We start from the raw sequence: 17,245 nt of genomic DNA, 5'->3' as shown, positions 1-17,245 counted from the left end.
AAAGGTGTTTAACTGTGATGCTTCCACAAGGATCTTTTTAGTTCTTGGTACCATTTCAAGAACGATTTAAAGTCTCTCCTTCTTTTTGGTTTCCTCTCCCTCTAGCAATTGTTTGGGTTGTGTTCAGTGTAGCACTAAAGCTTAGTCTCCATCAACGCAGCAGATGTTTGAAACCAAGCTCACCACAACAGAGATTAAAGCAAAACATTTTAACAGGATGTTGACGTCAGGGGCATGGCAGAGGAAGAGGTGCAGTGGTGGAGACTGCCTCTCCATCCTGACCCTTCCAGGGAGAAGGAAGAGGTAGACAGTATAAATTGACAACAGTGGTTTGTGGGAGGTCAGAGGCAGTTGAGGGGGAAAGTTGGGAAATAATGGGCAGAGCCAGATCAGCAACTGGCTGACACATTGTCACTAGGAAGCATTCCAGACCCACCATCTCCCAGAACCCGGTGAGCCTTGAAAGTAGGAGAGCAAAGAGCTCAAAGACAGGGGGCACTTAGCGGCACCCATAGAGGAGGTGATGATGGTGATGAATGAGAAAGTGGGAGAGAAAGGTGTGTGTGGAGATCCACTTGGGACAATGCCCTTATCCAAGAGGTTGAGTTCTATAGTCTCTCTCTGTAAAGTTTGAAATAAAAAAGGACTGTAAGAAACTTTTCCTTGTTTTTATACTTTCCTGGGCTATACCAGCCGGGAGCCGCTGGCAAATACCCTAACAGTTTAAAATCTAGCAAAGAAGAAGCAATGCTTTCTGGGCCGAGTTCCAAAAGGATGGGGACACCACCCCCAAAAAAGGCACAAGGTTTATTGCACCCACAAGTCTATTCAAGCTTGACAACAAGCTTGCAAGCAGGTCTTCAGATGCTGATCTTAAGGTTCAGGTGGGTTCATAGTGGTGCAGGTGGTCCTTCTATCAGCTTGGTCCCAAATCATGCAGGGCTTTAAAGATCACCAGCAGCACTTTCAGTTGAGCTCAGGATTTATATGATGGAGTCAAGGAATGAATAGGCAGCTGATGCAGTTAGTACTGTATCGGTGTTACAAACTGTGAAGGTCTGGCATGCACAGGTGTAACAGCAACTGCATTTCTGCATTAGCTGAAGTTTCCAAACAAAAACAGCTCCATGTATGGTGCATTGCAGTAGTGTAGCCGGGGTATGACCAGGGCATGTGTAACTGAGGCAAGGTGCAAAACCCTATGCACACTTTACAGGGTTTGTTCCCAGTGACTCCTGTTTTATACTGAACTCTGAGGTGTACGGTACACAGGGACCACATCCTCTTAACTCATCTTGATTTTGTGCTAATTGTGAGTTTTCTCCTTGAGTAAGGGAGCTCCACTAGAACAAATTGTTTGCAAATTCCCTTTAAGAATATTTTAAATTCATAAATATGACATTGTTCATTTGTGAAGCACAGCTCTTGCATATTAATTTTTTCACATCTGCACTTTGCTGTTGAGTTAGACGTTTAATTTATATTTAGTTCCTGTAAAATGGTTTTCTCCATGAGAGATAGTAATTAGTTTTGAGTGCCATAATAGTTGGAGGGAATTTCCAAAGAATTATGAACAGTTTCTGTGGTGGAGATAGAAGTATGGACCAGATATTCCTAGGAAGAGGAATACGCTAATGAATGAAAGTGTAAACAAATTAAAATGTAAGTTTCCTTATGTGATCAGCACCATGCATAAGGTATATAATCAAATGAAATGCATTGGAACTGAAGCAATGCATACTTCAGTAAAATTATTTCTGTGGTGACTCTTGGTTTCAGGCTGATCTATCATATCCTCCCCTAGTTGCCCAACACATTCTCATTGAGGTTAGATTAAAATATATCTAAATGATTGAGCTGCATTAAATTATAATCCATAGCTATGTGGCAGCTTTCCTTGTAATACCCTTTGGCTTAGTCATATTCCTGTTCTTTTGAAATTGACTTTACAATGTTACATCGAGATCTCATTACTGCCTTTGTGAATGATAAATATTTCTTAGGTGTAGCTGAGCTTTCTCTAGGATGGATATCATAGTTGCATTAATAAGAACATGCATTTTACTGTAGTTGTCAGTATAACTCTGATAGGATCATGTGGAATTAGTCTTTAGGACTGCAACCAAAGAGTTGTTGCAAGAATGCAAGTAGAATTGAAGAGGCCATTTACTGTGTGTGTGTGTGTGTGTGTGTGTGTGTGTGTGTGCGCGCGCACGCACGCCCCCACACACTAACCATGGCTTGGATCCAAACTGTGCATCCTTTGGTGGGAACATCCTAACAGTCAGCTAGTGTAGATCTACTTAGTTGACACTCCTTCTGGCCAATGCAATGCTTTGCCAATTCCCCTTCCCTCTGCAGCCCCTTGCAACCTCACAAAGTCTGCTGAGAGCATTAGGCAGCCCTCCAGAACAGTGTGGGATGGGAACTGTGGGCTACAGGGGAGAATTGCAAAAGCTGTCACTTGTGGGTTCTCCCTGCCTTTGCGGCTAGAAGAAGCCCTTCCATTCATAGATGTCAAAGTCTGGATTCAACTCAATATTTGACTGGTTGGTTGTCCAGTTCACCCACTCTTCTCTGGAAATTGCAGAACCACAGGCTCATCCATCTTGTACTGCCTGATGGATTCCACTACTTCCAAAATAAGCAGCAAGACAGCAAGTAGCTCCAGTTCAGCTCTTTAACTGCTGGCAGAATAACCTGCGCTGAAACTTCCAAGACAGCAATGAAGCCATTAATGTGGTTGAACTTCCTACTTCGAAATGAGATTATGTTTATACAAATGGGATCCCTGTGCAGTGTTTCTGAATTGCCCAAAGCATTATGGACAAGTTATTATATTGCTTTTCCCATGGTGCTCCAGTTTAATTAGCCATTTTCCTCGCCATGTCAACAATCTCTCTCACACATCAGACTCTGGAGAGGCTCGGCATTTCTCGCCTGTTGCCAGTCTGAAATTTAAAGTATCTTTCATCCTATTTGGCCACAAATACAAGCAGGCTGTTAATCTTTTAACAGCCCTTTGCATAGAACTATCATGCTGTCTTACTAGCCAAAGGTAGAATGGAATGGAATTAGGTTGTGATAATAACTGGATGCTTTTTGTTGGTTACCTGAGAAAGTCTCTGACTAGTCCCTGCTTCGCTAGTTGCAGGAATACTTTGTATTTGATATGCTAATTCTAGAGAGTCTGGTGTAATCATCAGAGCTGCTTGTATAGCATTAGAAAGCAAGAAAATTATCTGTAATAACCTGCATTCTCTGTCCTTTGAAGAATAGAATTGCATCACTTTGAAGCTTGGTGAATTAGCAAGCAATGCGGCATGCTTGCTTTCAGCACATGGTAATGTAAATCATTTTGAAGCACTCTATGGATTATTATTATGTTCCTACTTACCTATATGAATGCGGTGTGTGTGTTGCACTATGTTGTAATATGAAAAATTGTAATGTCCTTTTCATGTTACCAGCATAGTTATTTGGTTCTGTTATAGCAATGGGCTGAATAAACTATTAATTCAGATGTCTTGGATGCTAGAGTTATCAGCAAATTGACATGTTCAGATCTTTCTGCATGCAACTAGTTCTGGGCAACAAAGGAAAAGCTCCATGAAAAGAACATTAATCTCCTTCCCATGTTGTTGTTTAGTTGCTTAGTCGTTTAGTCATGTCCGACTCTTCGTGACCCCATGGACCAGAGCACGCCAGGCACTCCTTTCTTCCACTGCCTCCCACAGTTTGGTCAAACTCATGTTTGTAGCTTCGAGAACACTGTCCAACCATCTTGTCCTCTGTCGTCCCCTTCTCCTTGTGCTCTCCATCTTTCCAACATCAGGGTCTTTTCCAGGGAATCTTCTTTTCTCATGATGTATCCTAAAGAAGCGAATCTCACTGTTGCTTATGCTGAAGCTCACTGGGTTGCACCTGCCGTAGAAACATTGCAGCAAAGTGCCTTTAAAATAGCATTTTAAAATATATACTACCGGCCTTTTACTTCCAGAGACAGTGTTGGATAAATGGTAGCAACAAAACCAATAAAGAGAAAAGAGGTAGGGGGAAATTCACATTTAAATTTAGTTAAGCAAGGGATGAGGGTTGTTTTATTCACAGTATTAATTGAGACTTAGCTGGAACTAGGGGCAGAGAAGCACAGATGGAACTAAGGTGATCTGACAAGCTAAGTGTCTGAGTCAATGGATAATGGGCTATAACTTAGAATTTCATTAAATATCACTCTCCCAGGTGCTTTTTAAAATAGCTTCTGGACTCTTCACTTGACCCATATTTCTTTTTTGGTGGCAGTCCATTGTCTATTGACCTTGAAGTGAACAATGCATTCCCCTTGTTATTAGCTCCATCTTCTCTGATAGTAGTGTCTCAAATAAAATGAGAAATTAATAGCTTTCCTTGCGGGGAGGGAAGGGTTGAATAATCAGTTGATATTCTCTCTAGGTCTGAGGAGTGCATCCATTATGAGTTGCATTCAACAAACTTGTGCCATTTCTGCATGAACCTTCAACTGCACAATACAGCCCAAAATCTGTTCTGCAGGGTCTACCCAACCTTCCGAAGCAGCTTGGGGAGAAGGAAAGGCATAAGAAATCCTCTTGTGCAGGTGGAAGTCTCTGCCCTAATGGGAGAACATCATTGGATACATATGGTATAGTTTACTCCTTAAATAAAAGGTAAAGGACCCTTGACAGTTAAGTCCAGTTGCAGACGACTCTGGGGTTGCAGCACTCATCTCTTTACAGGCCGAGGGAGCCGGCGTTTGCCCGCAGACAGTTTTTCCAGGTCTTGTGGCCAGCATGACTAAGCCACTTCTGGCGAAACCAGAGCAGCACACGAAAACGCTGTTTATCTTCCTGCTGGAGCAGTACCTATTTATCTACAGTGGTACCTCGAGTAACAAACACCTCAGGTTACAAACGCTTCAGGTTACAAACTCCGCTAACCTGGAAGAGTTACCTCGAGTTGAGAACTTTGCCCCAGGATGAGAACAGAAATCGTGTACCAGCGGTGCAGCGGCAGCAAGAGGCCCCATTTGCAAAAGCACGCCTCTAGTTAAGAACAGTTTCAGGTTAAGAACGGACCTCCGGAACGAATTAAGTTTGTAACTAGAGGTACCACTGTACTTGCATTTTTGGTGTGCTTTTGAACTGCTAGGTTGGCAGGCGTCGCAGGCATTCGAACCACCGACCTGATCGGCAAGTCCAAGAGGCTCAGTGATTTAGACCACAGCGCCACCGGCGTCCCTAGTTTACTCCTAAGGACAGTGCTATTCTAAGAATTAGAACAATTAGTTTTTGCACCCTATCCCCCCACCCTTGGAATTGCATGGTTGTTTTTTGTTTTCTATACACAGCTATCTAGAGAGCATTTGTGGCTTTAAAGGCAGTGCCCTGTAGATATGAAGAAATCTTTTAAAGTATTTTCCCCCTGAAGTTCTTTGATGTTAGCTTATGTAAGTATCACTCTTTTCTTTCATACTGGCCTATTCATTATTCACATAGTAAATATTTGATTTTCCCTAGTTGAGCTTTTCCATCTGTATACCTTGAAAATCTCTACACTTTTTTTTAAACCCTCTACATGAACTAACTAACTCAGGTAAAAAGCTCAGCTTTTTTATTGTCCAAGGAAAAAGATGTCTATTGAATAGTGTTCTGAAAAAATCCTATAGTTCTGACTTGTTTGAAAGCCACATATACTTGGTTAATTCTCTTCCATTTTTGGACTAGGAAGGTATAATCTAACGTTCAGTTATATGTTACTCAAACTTTTTAGTCCACTGTTGCATGGTAGACTGACTATTAGACGTCTGTGCCTAATATTTCGAGATGAAGTTTGAAAGTGAGTTAAAAATGTGTTTGAGTATATCTGTGTGCTGTATCATGTTTGTGTCAGACCATTTAAGTACAGTTTTTATCATGATGTAACTTTTGAAAGTGGAAAATGCCTCTCTTATGGGTTTGTTTTTATCGCTTAAATACTATACGGAAACATTTGCTCCTTTGCTCATTGTAAGTGAAGTCCATGGTCAAACTGTAACTACTTGTATCCAAATCATACAAGCAAATTAAAAATAGTTTATCTCCAACCTCTCCAAACTCCAGCAAAATCAAACAAACAGATAAATAAGAACATACCCTCGCAATGCTGACACAAAAACTCAAAAGCCCACCTCCCCACTTGTCCTGCAGGCACATGCCACATCACCTACAATGCCCCCCTTTCACCCCACCTCACAAAGATGCTGCCCACCAGTGTTCAGGATGGTTTAGCGTTGAATTAGTTTTAATTTTCTGTATTATGTGGCCGAATATATGCAGTGTGCATGTACAATGACATGTTTTAGAATGAACTTTCTTTCTCGAAGCAATACCTAAAATATATAGAGAATTTAAACATTCAAAAAATTAGATTTTTGCTTTACCATTTCACCACTGATGCATCAGCTCCTTAGATTTTATACATGTTGCAATTAAGCGCGAAGGTGCAGGCCAAAGTAGTGTTAAGCATCTTCTCGGTTATAAGTGCACCCACTAAATAGTTAAGACGAACCTAGCTTCACATTGGTATTAAATTGTGTTCCAAATGTGGTTTCCAAGCAATGTCAGATTCATTGAGCTATACATCAGTGTCACTGGAGTCAGCACACTTCAGAAGATATACAACAGATATTATCTCCAACCTTTTAAGGCTAAGTTGCATTATCCTTTGTTTTATATTTATTTTCCTCCAAGATTCATGCATTAAGGGGTTGGTATTTATTCCTTAATACTACATAGCACTTACATCTCAGACACAAATGCAAATATAAATGTAGAAGTTATCTCATAAAAACCACCAGTCATTCCTAGACAAACACTTAATCTACTCTGCATTCTATTGCTCTATTTTTCATCTTGTGCCAGTATACTCATTGCCACAGTTGCAATCTCAGTTGAATTATTGCACAAACCCGGTTGCTCTGGATATGTATGTAGGAGCACAGAACCAGAGGTGAGTTGCACTAATGCCCCACTTTGTCTCACCTCCCCCCCCCAAGTGTAATACTTTCTGCCTATCTAGTTGCTTTCATGTCAGCAAATGACACACACACTACAAGATGCCATAAGGAGAAAATATATGGACTTGCGAAGAAGAGATGGCCAAAAAATCTACTTTGAAATATCCCATGCTGCACAATAATATGAAACAACTGGGGGGGGGGTGTTTCTTGGGAGGGGTGATAACGATTTTTAAGATAAAGGATTATTCTCGGAGTAAATGAGTAACTGACAGTAATCATCGCTTAGTTTCCTGTGAGCTCTTCTTACGGTAATGTTTGATAGTATGGATACTCGAGTGCAAAAAACATGTGCTGCTTATCAAGCATAATAGCTGCTTGAGTATATTGAGTAAATGGCTCGGTCCAGTATACCTGAAGAAGCGTCTCCACCCCCATCGTTCACCTGGACACTGAGGTCCAGCGCCGAGGGCCTTCTGGCAGTTCCCTCACTGCGAGAAGTGAGATTACAGGGAACCAGGCAGAGGGCCTTCTCGGTAGTGGCACCCACCCTGTGGAACACCCTCCCATCAGATGTCAAGGAAATAAACAACTATCTGACTTTTAGAAGACATCTGAAGGCAGCCTTGTTTAGGGAAGTTTTAAATGTTTGATGTTTTATCGTGTTTTTAGTCTTCTGCTGGGAGCTGCCCAGAGTGGCTGGGGAAACCCAGCCAGATGGGTGGGGTATAAATAATAAAATTATTATTATTATTATTATTATTATTATTATTATTATTATTATTATTATTTACTTTTGGAGGGGAGGCAGATTGCACTCTGTGTGTGTGTGTGTGTGTGTGTGTGTGTGTGTGAGAGAGAGAGAGAGAGAGAGAGAGAGAGAGAGAGAGAGATTAGGACTGGATCAAGATCCTATTTCTGTACATTTTTAAAGAGGGAATACAGGAACAGATTTTTGCATGAACGCTTCATAGCCAGAACATGTATTTTGTATTTGAGCATCCATATGAGAGGGCACAAAAATTCAATGAGAAGCAAGTTTAAGATTTCTAAAGTTATCTCTGCTAGATAGAGGGGAGCAGGTGTTTCCTTTTTCAAGGTAAGAAGGCTGCAATGAAGCCATGCCTTAGCATAGAATGAATAGGTCAGTATGATACTATCTGATCATGTGGCTGACCTTCGACTTCTACCCTGAGGTAAAATTATTCTACCTTGTTTCTACTGCATTTTTATGTTCGGGTTGTTTTACATCAAAAACATACAAAATTTATGCCTTTTTTCTTTTCTTTTTAAGCTGAAGTCTGGAGAAACTGCCTCATCTTGTGGAGTTTTTGATTTGGGTTTCAGGACTTATTCAGCTAGAAATTAAGATGTAAATTGTGTATAATAGTTATGAAATTGGAATGCCTAACCCTTAAGACTTAAAGCAAAGGAAGAGTGCTTTAAAATCAGTGCGGTGGAAATAGAGGGTAGGAGGTAGCTATATTGTTCTGTATCGAAATGTTATTAAAGTGTTGAAACTTTTGAAATTCAAAATATATTTTTAAAATTTCTGCCAGAATTACAGTCCAGTATATTTAATTTATCAGAGTTCTCTTATACTTAAACAGATTGTTCCTGTTCCTGTTTGTGTGTGCAGTGCTGGGGAAGGAAGAAAATGAAATTTCACATGTGTGCACCCATGCAAATGCAACTGGGCAGGACAGGCTATAGGAACTTAAATGGGTGTAATTTGTCAGTTTGCATTTCTTAGTGCAGAAAGTATTGATCTGATGTGTAGAGATCTTTCCTAGTCTACTTAATTCAAGAAGCTTCTAGAAGCTTCTCTCTGTGAAAGAAACAAGCAGAAGGTTCATGATGTTTGGGTTATTTCTTCAGAGAAACTGAGTACAGCTGGTTTAAACTGATTCTGTTATCTCTTTCTGTCAAGGTCATGCTGACTATAAAAGTAGGGCCAGAAGGAGCGTGGGTTTCACTTTCACTTTCAATTCCTTCTGGTGTGGTGTTCTTTATAAAGTACAGTGGTATCTTGGGTTACAAACACCTCGGGTTACAAACACTTCGGGTTACAGACTCCACTAACCTGGAAGTAGTACCTCAGGTTAAGAACTTTACCTCAGGATGAGAACAGAAATTGCGTGAGGGTGGCGCGGCAGCAGCACGAGGCCCCATTAGCTAAAATGGTTCCTCAGGTTAAGAACGGACCTCTGGAACAAATTATGTATGTAACCAGAGGTGTCACTGTATGCTTAGTATTAAGGTTTTAGTCTTATTTTAAGTTATTGTAAGTTTGTTTGCTGCAACTGGATTTCTTATGGACAGTGCCAATCCTGAATGTATCGGATTTGTGACCATTATGCCCATTTGCCTTCTGTATCAGCAAAGCTCTGCTGGGTGAAATATCAATTGCCTCTGGTCTATTTTGGGGGAATCCTGCAACGTGTTTTAAGTTTTTACTCTGCTAACTATACATTGGAATCCACTCTGGATCAATATTGAGTAGAATTCCATGGCAGCAATTACCTCCTTATTATTGTGAACTTAGTAGTGTCACCCCTGAATGTAAGCTAAATGGCCAAATCTTATGAAGCTCTTCCACTGAGGGTTATGAGATACTTCACTATAGGAGAAATAGGCTGAGGTATGGATGAGGATTATACCGGGTCACACATTTTGGAGAGCTGCTACCAATTGGTGTAGACCAGGTGGCACTGTGGGTTAAATCACAGAGCCCAAGACTTGCTGATCAGAAGGTCAGTGGTTAGAATCCCTGCAACTGGGTGAGCTCCCGTTGCTCGGTCCCTGCTCCTGCCAACCTAGCAGTTTGAAAGCATGTCAAAGTGCAATAGATAAATAGGTACCACTCCAGCGGGAAGGTAAACGGCGTTTCCGTGCACTGCTCTGGTTCGCCAGAAGCGGCTTAGTCATGCTGGCCACATGACCCGGAAGCTGTACGCTGGCTCCTTCGGCTAGTAAAGCAAGATGAGCACCGCAACTCCAGAGTCGGCCACGACTGGACCTAATGGTCAGGGGTCCCTTTACTTTTACCTTACAGGCATAGGCAAACTTGGCCCTCCAGATGTTTTGGGACTACAACTCCCATGATCCCTAGCTAACAGAACCAGTGGTCAGGGATGATGGGAATTGTAGTCCCAAAACATCGGAAGGGCTGAGTTTGCCTATGCCTGGTGTAGACTAACCTGCTGTCCTCTGCAGGGTATCTTGAAGACTAGCTCTGCTGTATACAAACCAAGCTAGATAGGAAGATTTATATGGTACAAGGCAACTTCCTTTTTGTACATTCCAAAAGTGCTCACCATCTCTGAAGAGCAGGGCTGGGAAGGATGCCTAATAGAGATATTAGGCAGCTACTACCACCTGAGTAGGCAACACAGGGATAAATTTGCCAATGATACAAATCAATACAAGGCAGATCCATATCCTTGACAGACAATATTCTGCTTCTGTTGAAGTTGCAATGATGCTTTTGAACATTTAACTGGATGTGGAGGCTCCATATATCAAGCCTGCAGTGTCACATCCAGATTGATTTAAGGGCATGTTTGCTCAATGAATATTAGCACTGAAGTTTTCCCCCCCGTCTGCATCAGATTGCAAAAAATGGAGTTTGTCAAGAACTGGCAGGCAACAATACGTGACTGATGTACAGCATTTGGCTTGGTAGGTCGCTCACTGTGCAGACCCGACTTGTAATGTGATTTGTCAATCAGAGCTAGGCCTTCTGGAATGTGGTTTGATTGGATCTAGAATTAGTTTGCGAACCCAAAAGCACACAAATGAAAAATAAGTTGCATTGGATGGAATTTGCATATTAAACATCATCAGCGTTGTGGCTTTGATTGCATACACGCAGCATTTTGTTCTAGTATCAAAATGGAGACTGAGTAGTTGTTTTGTCCACACACAGTCTGGATCTATTTCGTATTGCTTGCCCCTGAAATGCATTTCTTGACAAACTGAGTTCATTTCTGAAATATACTCAGAGTCCTGCAGTGATTTCATGCTCTTTATTGCAGCTTGTAAAACAGTGATTGAATTTTCCCCCAAACCTCCGGCATTTATATACATTCTTTACACAATGAGTTCCATCTGACTGATTCTGCTTCCGTCCTGGAGCCTGATTGGGCTGCTACTGCAAGCCAGTCAGTTGTTGCATTCTATGATCCTACCAGCCTAATAGGCTGATTAACTTCCTCCTGGGGTCTGATTGGACTGCCGCTGCAAGCCAATCAGTTGTTGCATTCTAGGATCCTACTTGCCTATTGTTCTAGGATCAAAGCTTGTTGTTGTTGTTGTTTAGTCATTTAGTCGTGTCCGACTCTTTGTGACCCCATGGACCAGAGCAGGCCAGGCACTCCTGTCTTCCACTGTCTCCCGCAGTTTGGTCAAACTCATGCTGGTAGCTTCGAGAACACTGTCCAACCATCTCGTCCTCTTTCGTCCCCTTCTCCTTGTGCCTTCCATCTTTCCCAACATCAGGGTCTTTTCCAGGGAGTCTTCTCTTCTCATGAGGTGGCCAAAGTATTGGAGCCTCAGCTTCACAATCTGTCCTTTCAGTGAGCGTTCAGGGCTGATTTCCTTCAGAATGGAGAGGTTTGATCTTCTTGCAGTCCATGGGACTCTCAAGAGTCTCCTCCAGCACCATAATTCAAAAGTATCAATTCTTTGGCGATCTGCCTTCTTTATGGTCCAGCTCTCACTTCCATACATCACTACTGGGAAAACCATAGCTTTAACTATACGGACCTTTGTTGGCAAGGTGATGTCTCTGCTTTTTAAGATGCTGTCTAGGTTTGTCATTGCTTTCCTTCCAAGAAGCAGGCGTCTTTTAATTTCGTGACTGCTGTCACCATCTGCAGGGCAGGATCCAAGCTTAGTACATAACAATTTCAAAAATAAAAGCTTGTTTCAGATTGACTCTGAATTATGCTGTGTGTCCATTTGGAAGCAGATGCAGGTGATTTTGGCAATGGAGATGGTTGTAAATCCCCATTTGCCCAGTGATGTTATGGGTGAGGGCATATATCAAGATTGAGATTTCCACTTCCTCCTTCATTCAGCTGGGATATTTTCAGGGAAGAAAAGGCATGGAAAAGGGGAGTGTTTTCAAATGAATGTCAGGTAACCTCACTCACTGTTGTGGATGGCACGATCTTGAATGAATCTAGATTGTAAATGGCATGTTGAGAATTATCCTGAACAATTGCAGGTGGGGAAAATACACACTTTTGTGCTACAGAAGGCTTAGCATGTGTTAAACTGCTGTGGTCCTTGATCACATGTACTACTTGCAGACTTAACCCAGGGTAATTGTTGCTTATTTCTGTTATTTCCACCCCTCCTCCCAATAAAATTAATTTTAAGCGATTTCATAAGACATAATTAGTGTAACCTCAACAATGGCTCTGTTGCACCCTTCATTGAGCTAAATCATTGGATACTTTAGACCAGGCTTGTCCAAAGTCTGTTTGGGGGGCCTAATCCGGCCCGCCAGGTGGTTAAATCCTGCCCCTGTGGCAGTTTACTTCCTGGGGTAAAATCCTAAAAAAAGCTCAACAACTTCAATCCTAAAAAAAGGTCACATATGTTCACTTCATCAAATCTGGTCCTCTTTGAAAAAAGTTTAGACACCCCTGCTTTAGACATTTGCAATTCATGCAAATAGTGTCAACGATTACCAATGGTTAGAAATTGGAACAAATGCCACACACACCTGTCAAAAATAACTGTTTGAAGGTATCATATCAGTTATCTCAAAAAGGCATTGTGTTAACGAAAACCACATTATTGGACTTTGGTATACAAAAAAAGCTTTAGTAGGTGACCTTTATAACCTGACATACTGTAGTAATTTATGAACGGGTGTGAACTGTACACTGTGGCAAACTATAAATATGTGAGTTTTGAATTTAACTATGGAAATTACGTTAAATTAGAGGATGCAGTAGTGAAAACAAAACAGATGCAACACACAGAACAATAACTAAAAACAATGGGGAGGGAATCCACTTATCTATAATTCTCACATCTTCTGATTTGGGGAATGCATCTAGAGAGTGGTCTGTTTAGAAGAAAAAATTGTACAGCCATATTTTTTTGCAATTGCGTAAGAAACTACAGTGACCCTGAGAACCTGAAATGTAATCCTTTTTCTATGCTCTGAGAGAATATGAAAGAGCTGAGAATTGAGGGGGGGGGGACTTTAAACATTCCTCTTTCTTTGTACTCAAATAGCTGTTAACCAGTCTTTAATCTTTTTAATATTTTCTTTCTTTTCTTCTTTTTAAAAAAAGACTTGGTTAACATTCTCTGCAGCAAAACAGCAAAAGGATAATTGCTTGAAATTATTTGCACATACATTTTGACTTTCTCTGGCAGCTTTTTCTGAGCATCCCTCCCCACTTTCCCCATGTTGCCTATTTTTCAGCCAGCTTAGCAAAAGAATTTGGCCACAATCACCTGGGATGCTTCACCTTCTTGGAGGGGAGTCATGCAAGAGTATGTGCTCTGAATGCACAGTATCCCAGTCTCAGCTCCTGCTATCTCCAGCCAAAATAAAATTTAACAGCAGGGAATGTACAATTGTTCTGCCTAAAATCAGGGACAGATTCTGCCCTTCAGATGACACAGTACTGGGCTAGGTGGTTTAAAAGGATCACTTGGGATATGGAAGCATAGGAAAAGCCTCAAAATGATGCCAAAAGTAGGAATGTATAGAATATACAATAGACTTAGCATATTTTGGTGGAAACAACAGAGGTGAGTGTTTGAAGGAGGAAGGGAGAGATCCTGAGGGTGAACAAATTGAAACTTAATCCAGACAAGACAGAGGTGCTCTTTTTGGTCAGTTGGAAGCAGAACAGGGAATAGGGATTTAGCCTTTGCTGGAAGAGGTAGCACTCTCCCTGAAGTCACAAGTTCATGTTTTGGGCATGCTCCTGGTTTCTGAGGAATTTAAATAAGTACAGTGGTACCTCGGGTTACATATGCTTCAGGTTGCATATGCTTCAGGTTACAGACTCCACTAACCCAGAAACAGTGCTTCAGGTTAAGAACTTTGCTTCAGGATGAGAACAGAAATCATGTTCCGGTGGCGTGGCGGCAGCGGGAGGCCCCATTAGTTAAAGTGGTGCTTCAGGTTAAGAACAGTTTCAGGTTAAGAACGGACCTCTGGAACGAATTAAGTACTTAACCTGAGGTCCCACTGTACACAGAATATTATTTTTACATTAAACAGAATTTAGAACACAAAGAACTGAAACTGCATGTTCAGTTTTGATGCCTTATACCTGCCACCCCCCCAACCTGATGCCCTCAAAACATTTTTCGACTCCAGCTCCCATCATCACTGACCATTGGGCATGCTGGCCGGGGCTGGTGGAATATGTAGTCCAACAACACCTGGAGGGCACCAGGCTGTGGAAGCCTTCCTTGAACATTTGAGCGAAGGCAAAGATGATGGTGAGCGGGCTTGCCTTTCCTTTATCCCCACCCACCCCCCAGTTTTTATTACAATTTGTGTTTGGTTTCCATGCAGGTGGTTGACCAGATTGACACCCTGACTTCTGACTTGCAGCTGGAGGATGAGATGACAGACAGCTCAAAAACGGACACGTTGAACAGCAGCTCAAGTAGCACAACAGCATCCAGTTTGGAGAAAGTCAAACTCCGAGCCAACGTGCCGCTCATCAAGCCCCCGGCCCACCCGTCTGCCATTCTCACCGTGTTGCGGAAGCCGAACCCACCGCCCCCTCCTCCGCGGCTGACTCCAGTCCGGTGTGAAGACCCTCATAGGCCAGTTATCCCTGCCAACCCTGTAAAGACTAATGGGACTCTACTACGAAACGGAGGCTTACCGGGTGGACCAAATAAAATTCCCAATGGGGATATATGTTGTATACCGAATAGTAACTTGGACAAAGTCCCGATGCAGCCTCTGATGCACAGGTCTGAGAAAGACAGGTGTCCGCAGCCTGGAACGCGGGAACGGGTACGATTTAATGAAAAAGTCCAGTACCATGGCTATTGTGCAGACTGTGACGTTCGGTATAATATTAAAAACAGGGAGGTTCACTTGCACAGCGAACCTGCCCACACGCTGGGAAAGCTTCCTCACCAATGCCCTCCCTTGCCACCACCACCTCCTCCGCTTCCTCCTTTTCCGTTAGAAAATGGAGGGGTGGGAATAAGCCCCAGTAGTAGCTTTCCTCCTCTCAGACCTGCAACTGTGCCTCCACAAACTGCACCAAAACCCCAGAAGACCATCTTGAGGAAATCGACCACTACAACAGTGTGATGTATCCCACTTGGAAAACTCTCTTATTTTTTTCCTTATGTATAAAACATGAAAAAGGTAATGAGCACTTTCTACTCAAGCAATAAAAAGCCCAAATATATTACACCCTTTCTTCGATGAAGTGGCATAAAAATCACATGGTGAGTACAGAGAAAACTGATGTCTGACCCAGAAACACATTTCATGGTTGAAAATTATCATTGTGTAGGTAATATTTTTTATTTTTTATTTATTTATTTATTAATTATTACTATTATTATTATATTATTATTATTATTATTATTATTATTTTACAGCGGAGCAGCTTTAGGTATGGCCTAAAGAGGCAATTAAATGTTCATTTGGGAAACCATAGATGTGCAGTAAAATGTGGTTTGGAAAATACAATAATTTGCACTGCCAAGTAGGTTTTATAATACAGGCAGTGACCATTTTGTGTGAAGGTTCTGTTCCTGACCACTGCATGTGTTGGCAGAAAGCCCTCTCCACCCCATTACACCCCCCCATTTTGCCCCCATTCTTCCTCTTCAGAGTCCCTAAAACCTATGCATCAGCGGTCACACTTCAATTGGGCACGCCTAAAATGCTCACCACCTCTATGTGTTTCTTTCGAAATGCATTTTCTAGGAATATATGATTATGCAGAATGATCTGAAACGGCAGAGATCTTGGATCAATAGGGAATTTGTAGTGGAAGCAAAAGAAAAATGTCCTAGATTATTATACTGCATGCCCTTTTTGCCCCAAGAAAATGCAGGCTGTTATTTGACAACCCAAATGTTCTTCATGATCACTTCAAAGTGCCTCAAAGTAGCAAAAAAGGTAAAGGACCCCTGGACGGTTAAGCCCAGTCAAAGGCAGCATTTTTCTCACTTTTCAGGCCGGCAGCTTTCCAGGTCATGTGACCAGCATGACTAAACCGCTTCTGGCGCAACAGGACACTGTGATGGAAGCCAGAGTGCATGGAAACACTGTTTACCTTCCTGCCACAGCAGTACCTATTTATCTGTTTGCACTGGTGTGCTTTCGAACTGCTAGCTTGGCAGGAGCTGGGACAGAGCAACGGGAGCTCACCCCATTGTGGGGATTCGAACCACTGACCTTCTGATTGGCAAGCCCAAGAGCCTCTCTGGTTTAGACCACAGCACCACCCGCGTCCTTACCAAAGTAGCAACTGCAGGTTAACAATATTTCCGTCAAGAGGAAATGTGGCAGGAACACTTTTCTCAGCATCTATTTCCTCCCCCACGCCACACCACCCACCAAAAATGGATCAAATGTTATTTGTTAATGATAGGTCATATGCTAAGTCATATTCAGTTTCTTGCTCATGTTTTCCTTCTGTGAAACAATAATCCTGTTGACAGCAGTAGGAATTTTTGCAGAGGTTATTGGGTCAAACAATTGAAGAATTCTTTGAAAAGATTGAAAACTTCTCAGAAACAAAATATTAGCATTCACAGACTCACACTCTCTCTATCACTACCGCTTGTTTATATTTGGTTGAATGGCTGTTATTGGGAAAAATCATCTGATGTTTAAAAATGGTTGCAGAGTCAATAATACTTACTTTAAGTATGAAGGTTATGAGGCAAAGGTGATTGATCAATCAGTGAAGTGTTCCTGCAGTGAGCCTTTTGTTTAGAAACGTGCTTGCAATTTTTGATGAATTATACAGAGCATCCTAGGAATTGGTTGTACACAATTTTGCCATCATTGAAGGCTGCTACATCCCAAAGGTTTAACTTGAAAATCAGTTGAAGAAGGTCACCTGAGAGTAAGTCCCGTTCAGCCGGGCTTACATCTAAGTAGACATGCACAGGATTTCATTGTTAAACTCTTAGGATCAAATCCACATAGCTGTGTCAATGAATTAATTTGGGAATGCACAAAAACAAAACCCAACAACTCTTGGA

General features: G+C 41.8%; 1 protein-coding gene across 5 annotated transcripts in view; it reads left to right on the top strand.

Annotated features, from left to right (window-relative positions):
• PRR16 (proline rich 16) overlaps positions 1 to 17,245 on the top strand; it is a 253,717-nt gene that overhangs the window by 205,567 nt on the left and 30,905 nt on the right. For 4 of the 5 annotated variants that reach the window (XM_083702437.1, XM_083702438.1, XM_083702435.1 and 1 more), the window contains one exon: positions 14,571 to 15,469. In XM_083702437.1, coding sequence (XP_083558563.1) covers positions 14,571 to 15,329 — 759 coding nt within the window. In that variant the 3' untranslated portion in view covers positions 15,330 to 15,469. The remainder of the gene's footprint in view (positions 1 to 14,570; positions 15,470 to 17,245) is intronic. The other variant, XM_083702436.1, reaches the window with a different exon arrangement.

The sequence above is a fragment of the Podarcis gaigeae genome, assembly GCF_964106915.1.
Source record: "Podarcis gaigeae genome assembly, chromosome: 11".
NCBI lineage: Eukaryota > Metazoa > Chordata > Lepidosauria > Squamata > Lacertidae > Podarcis > Podarcis gaigeae.
This window is presented reverse-complemented; position numbering and strand designations above follow the sequence as displayed.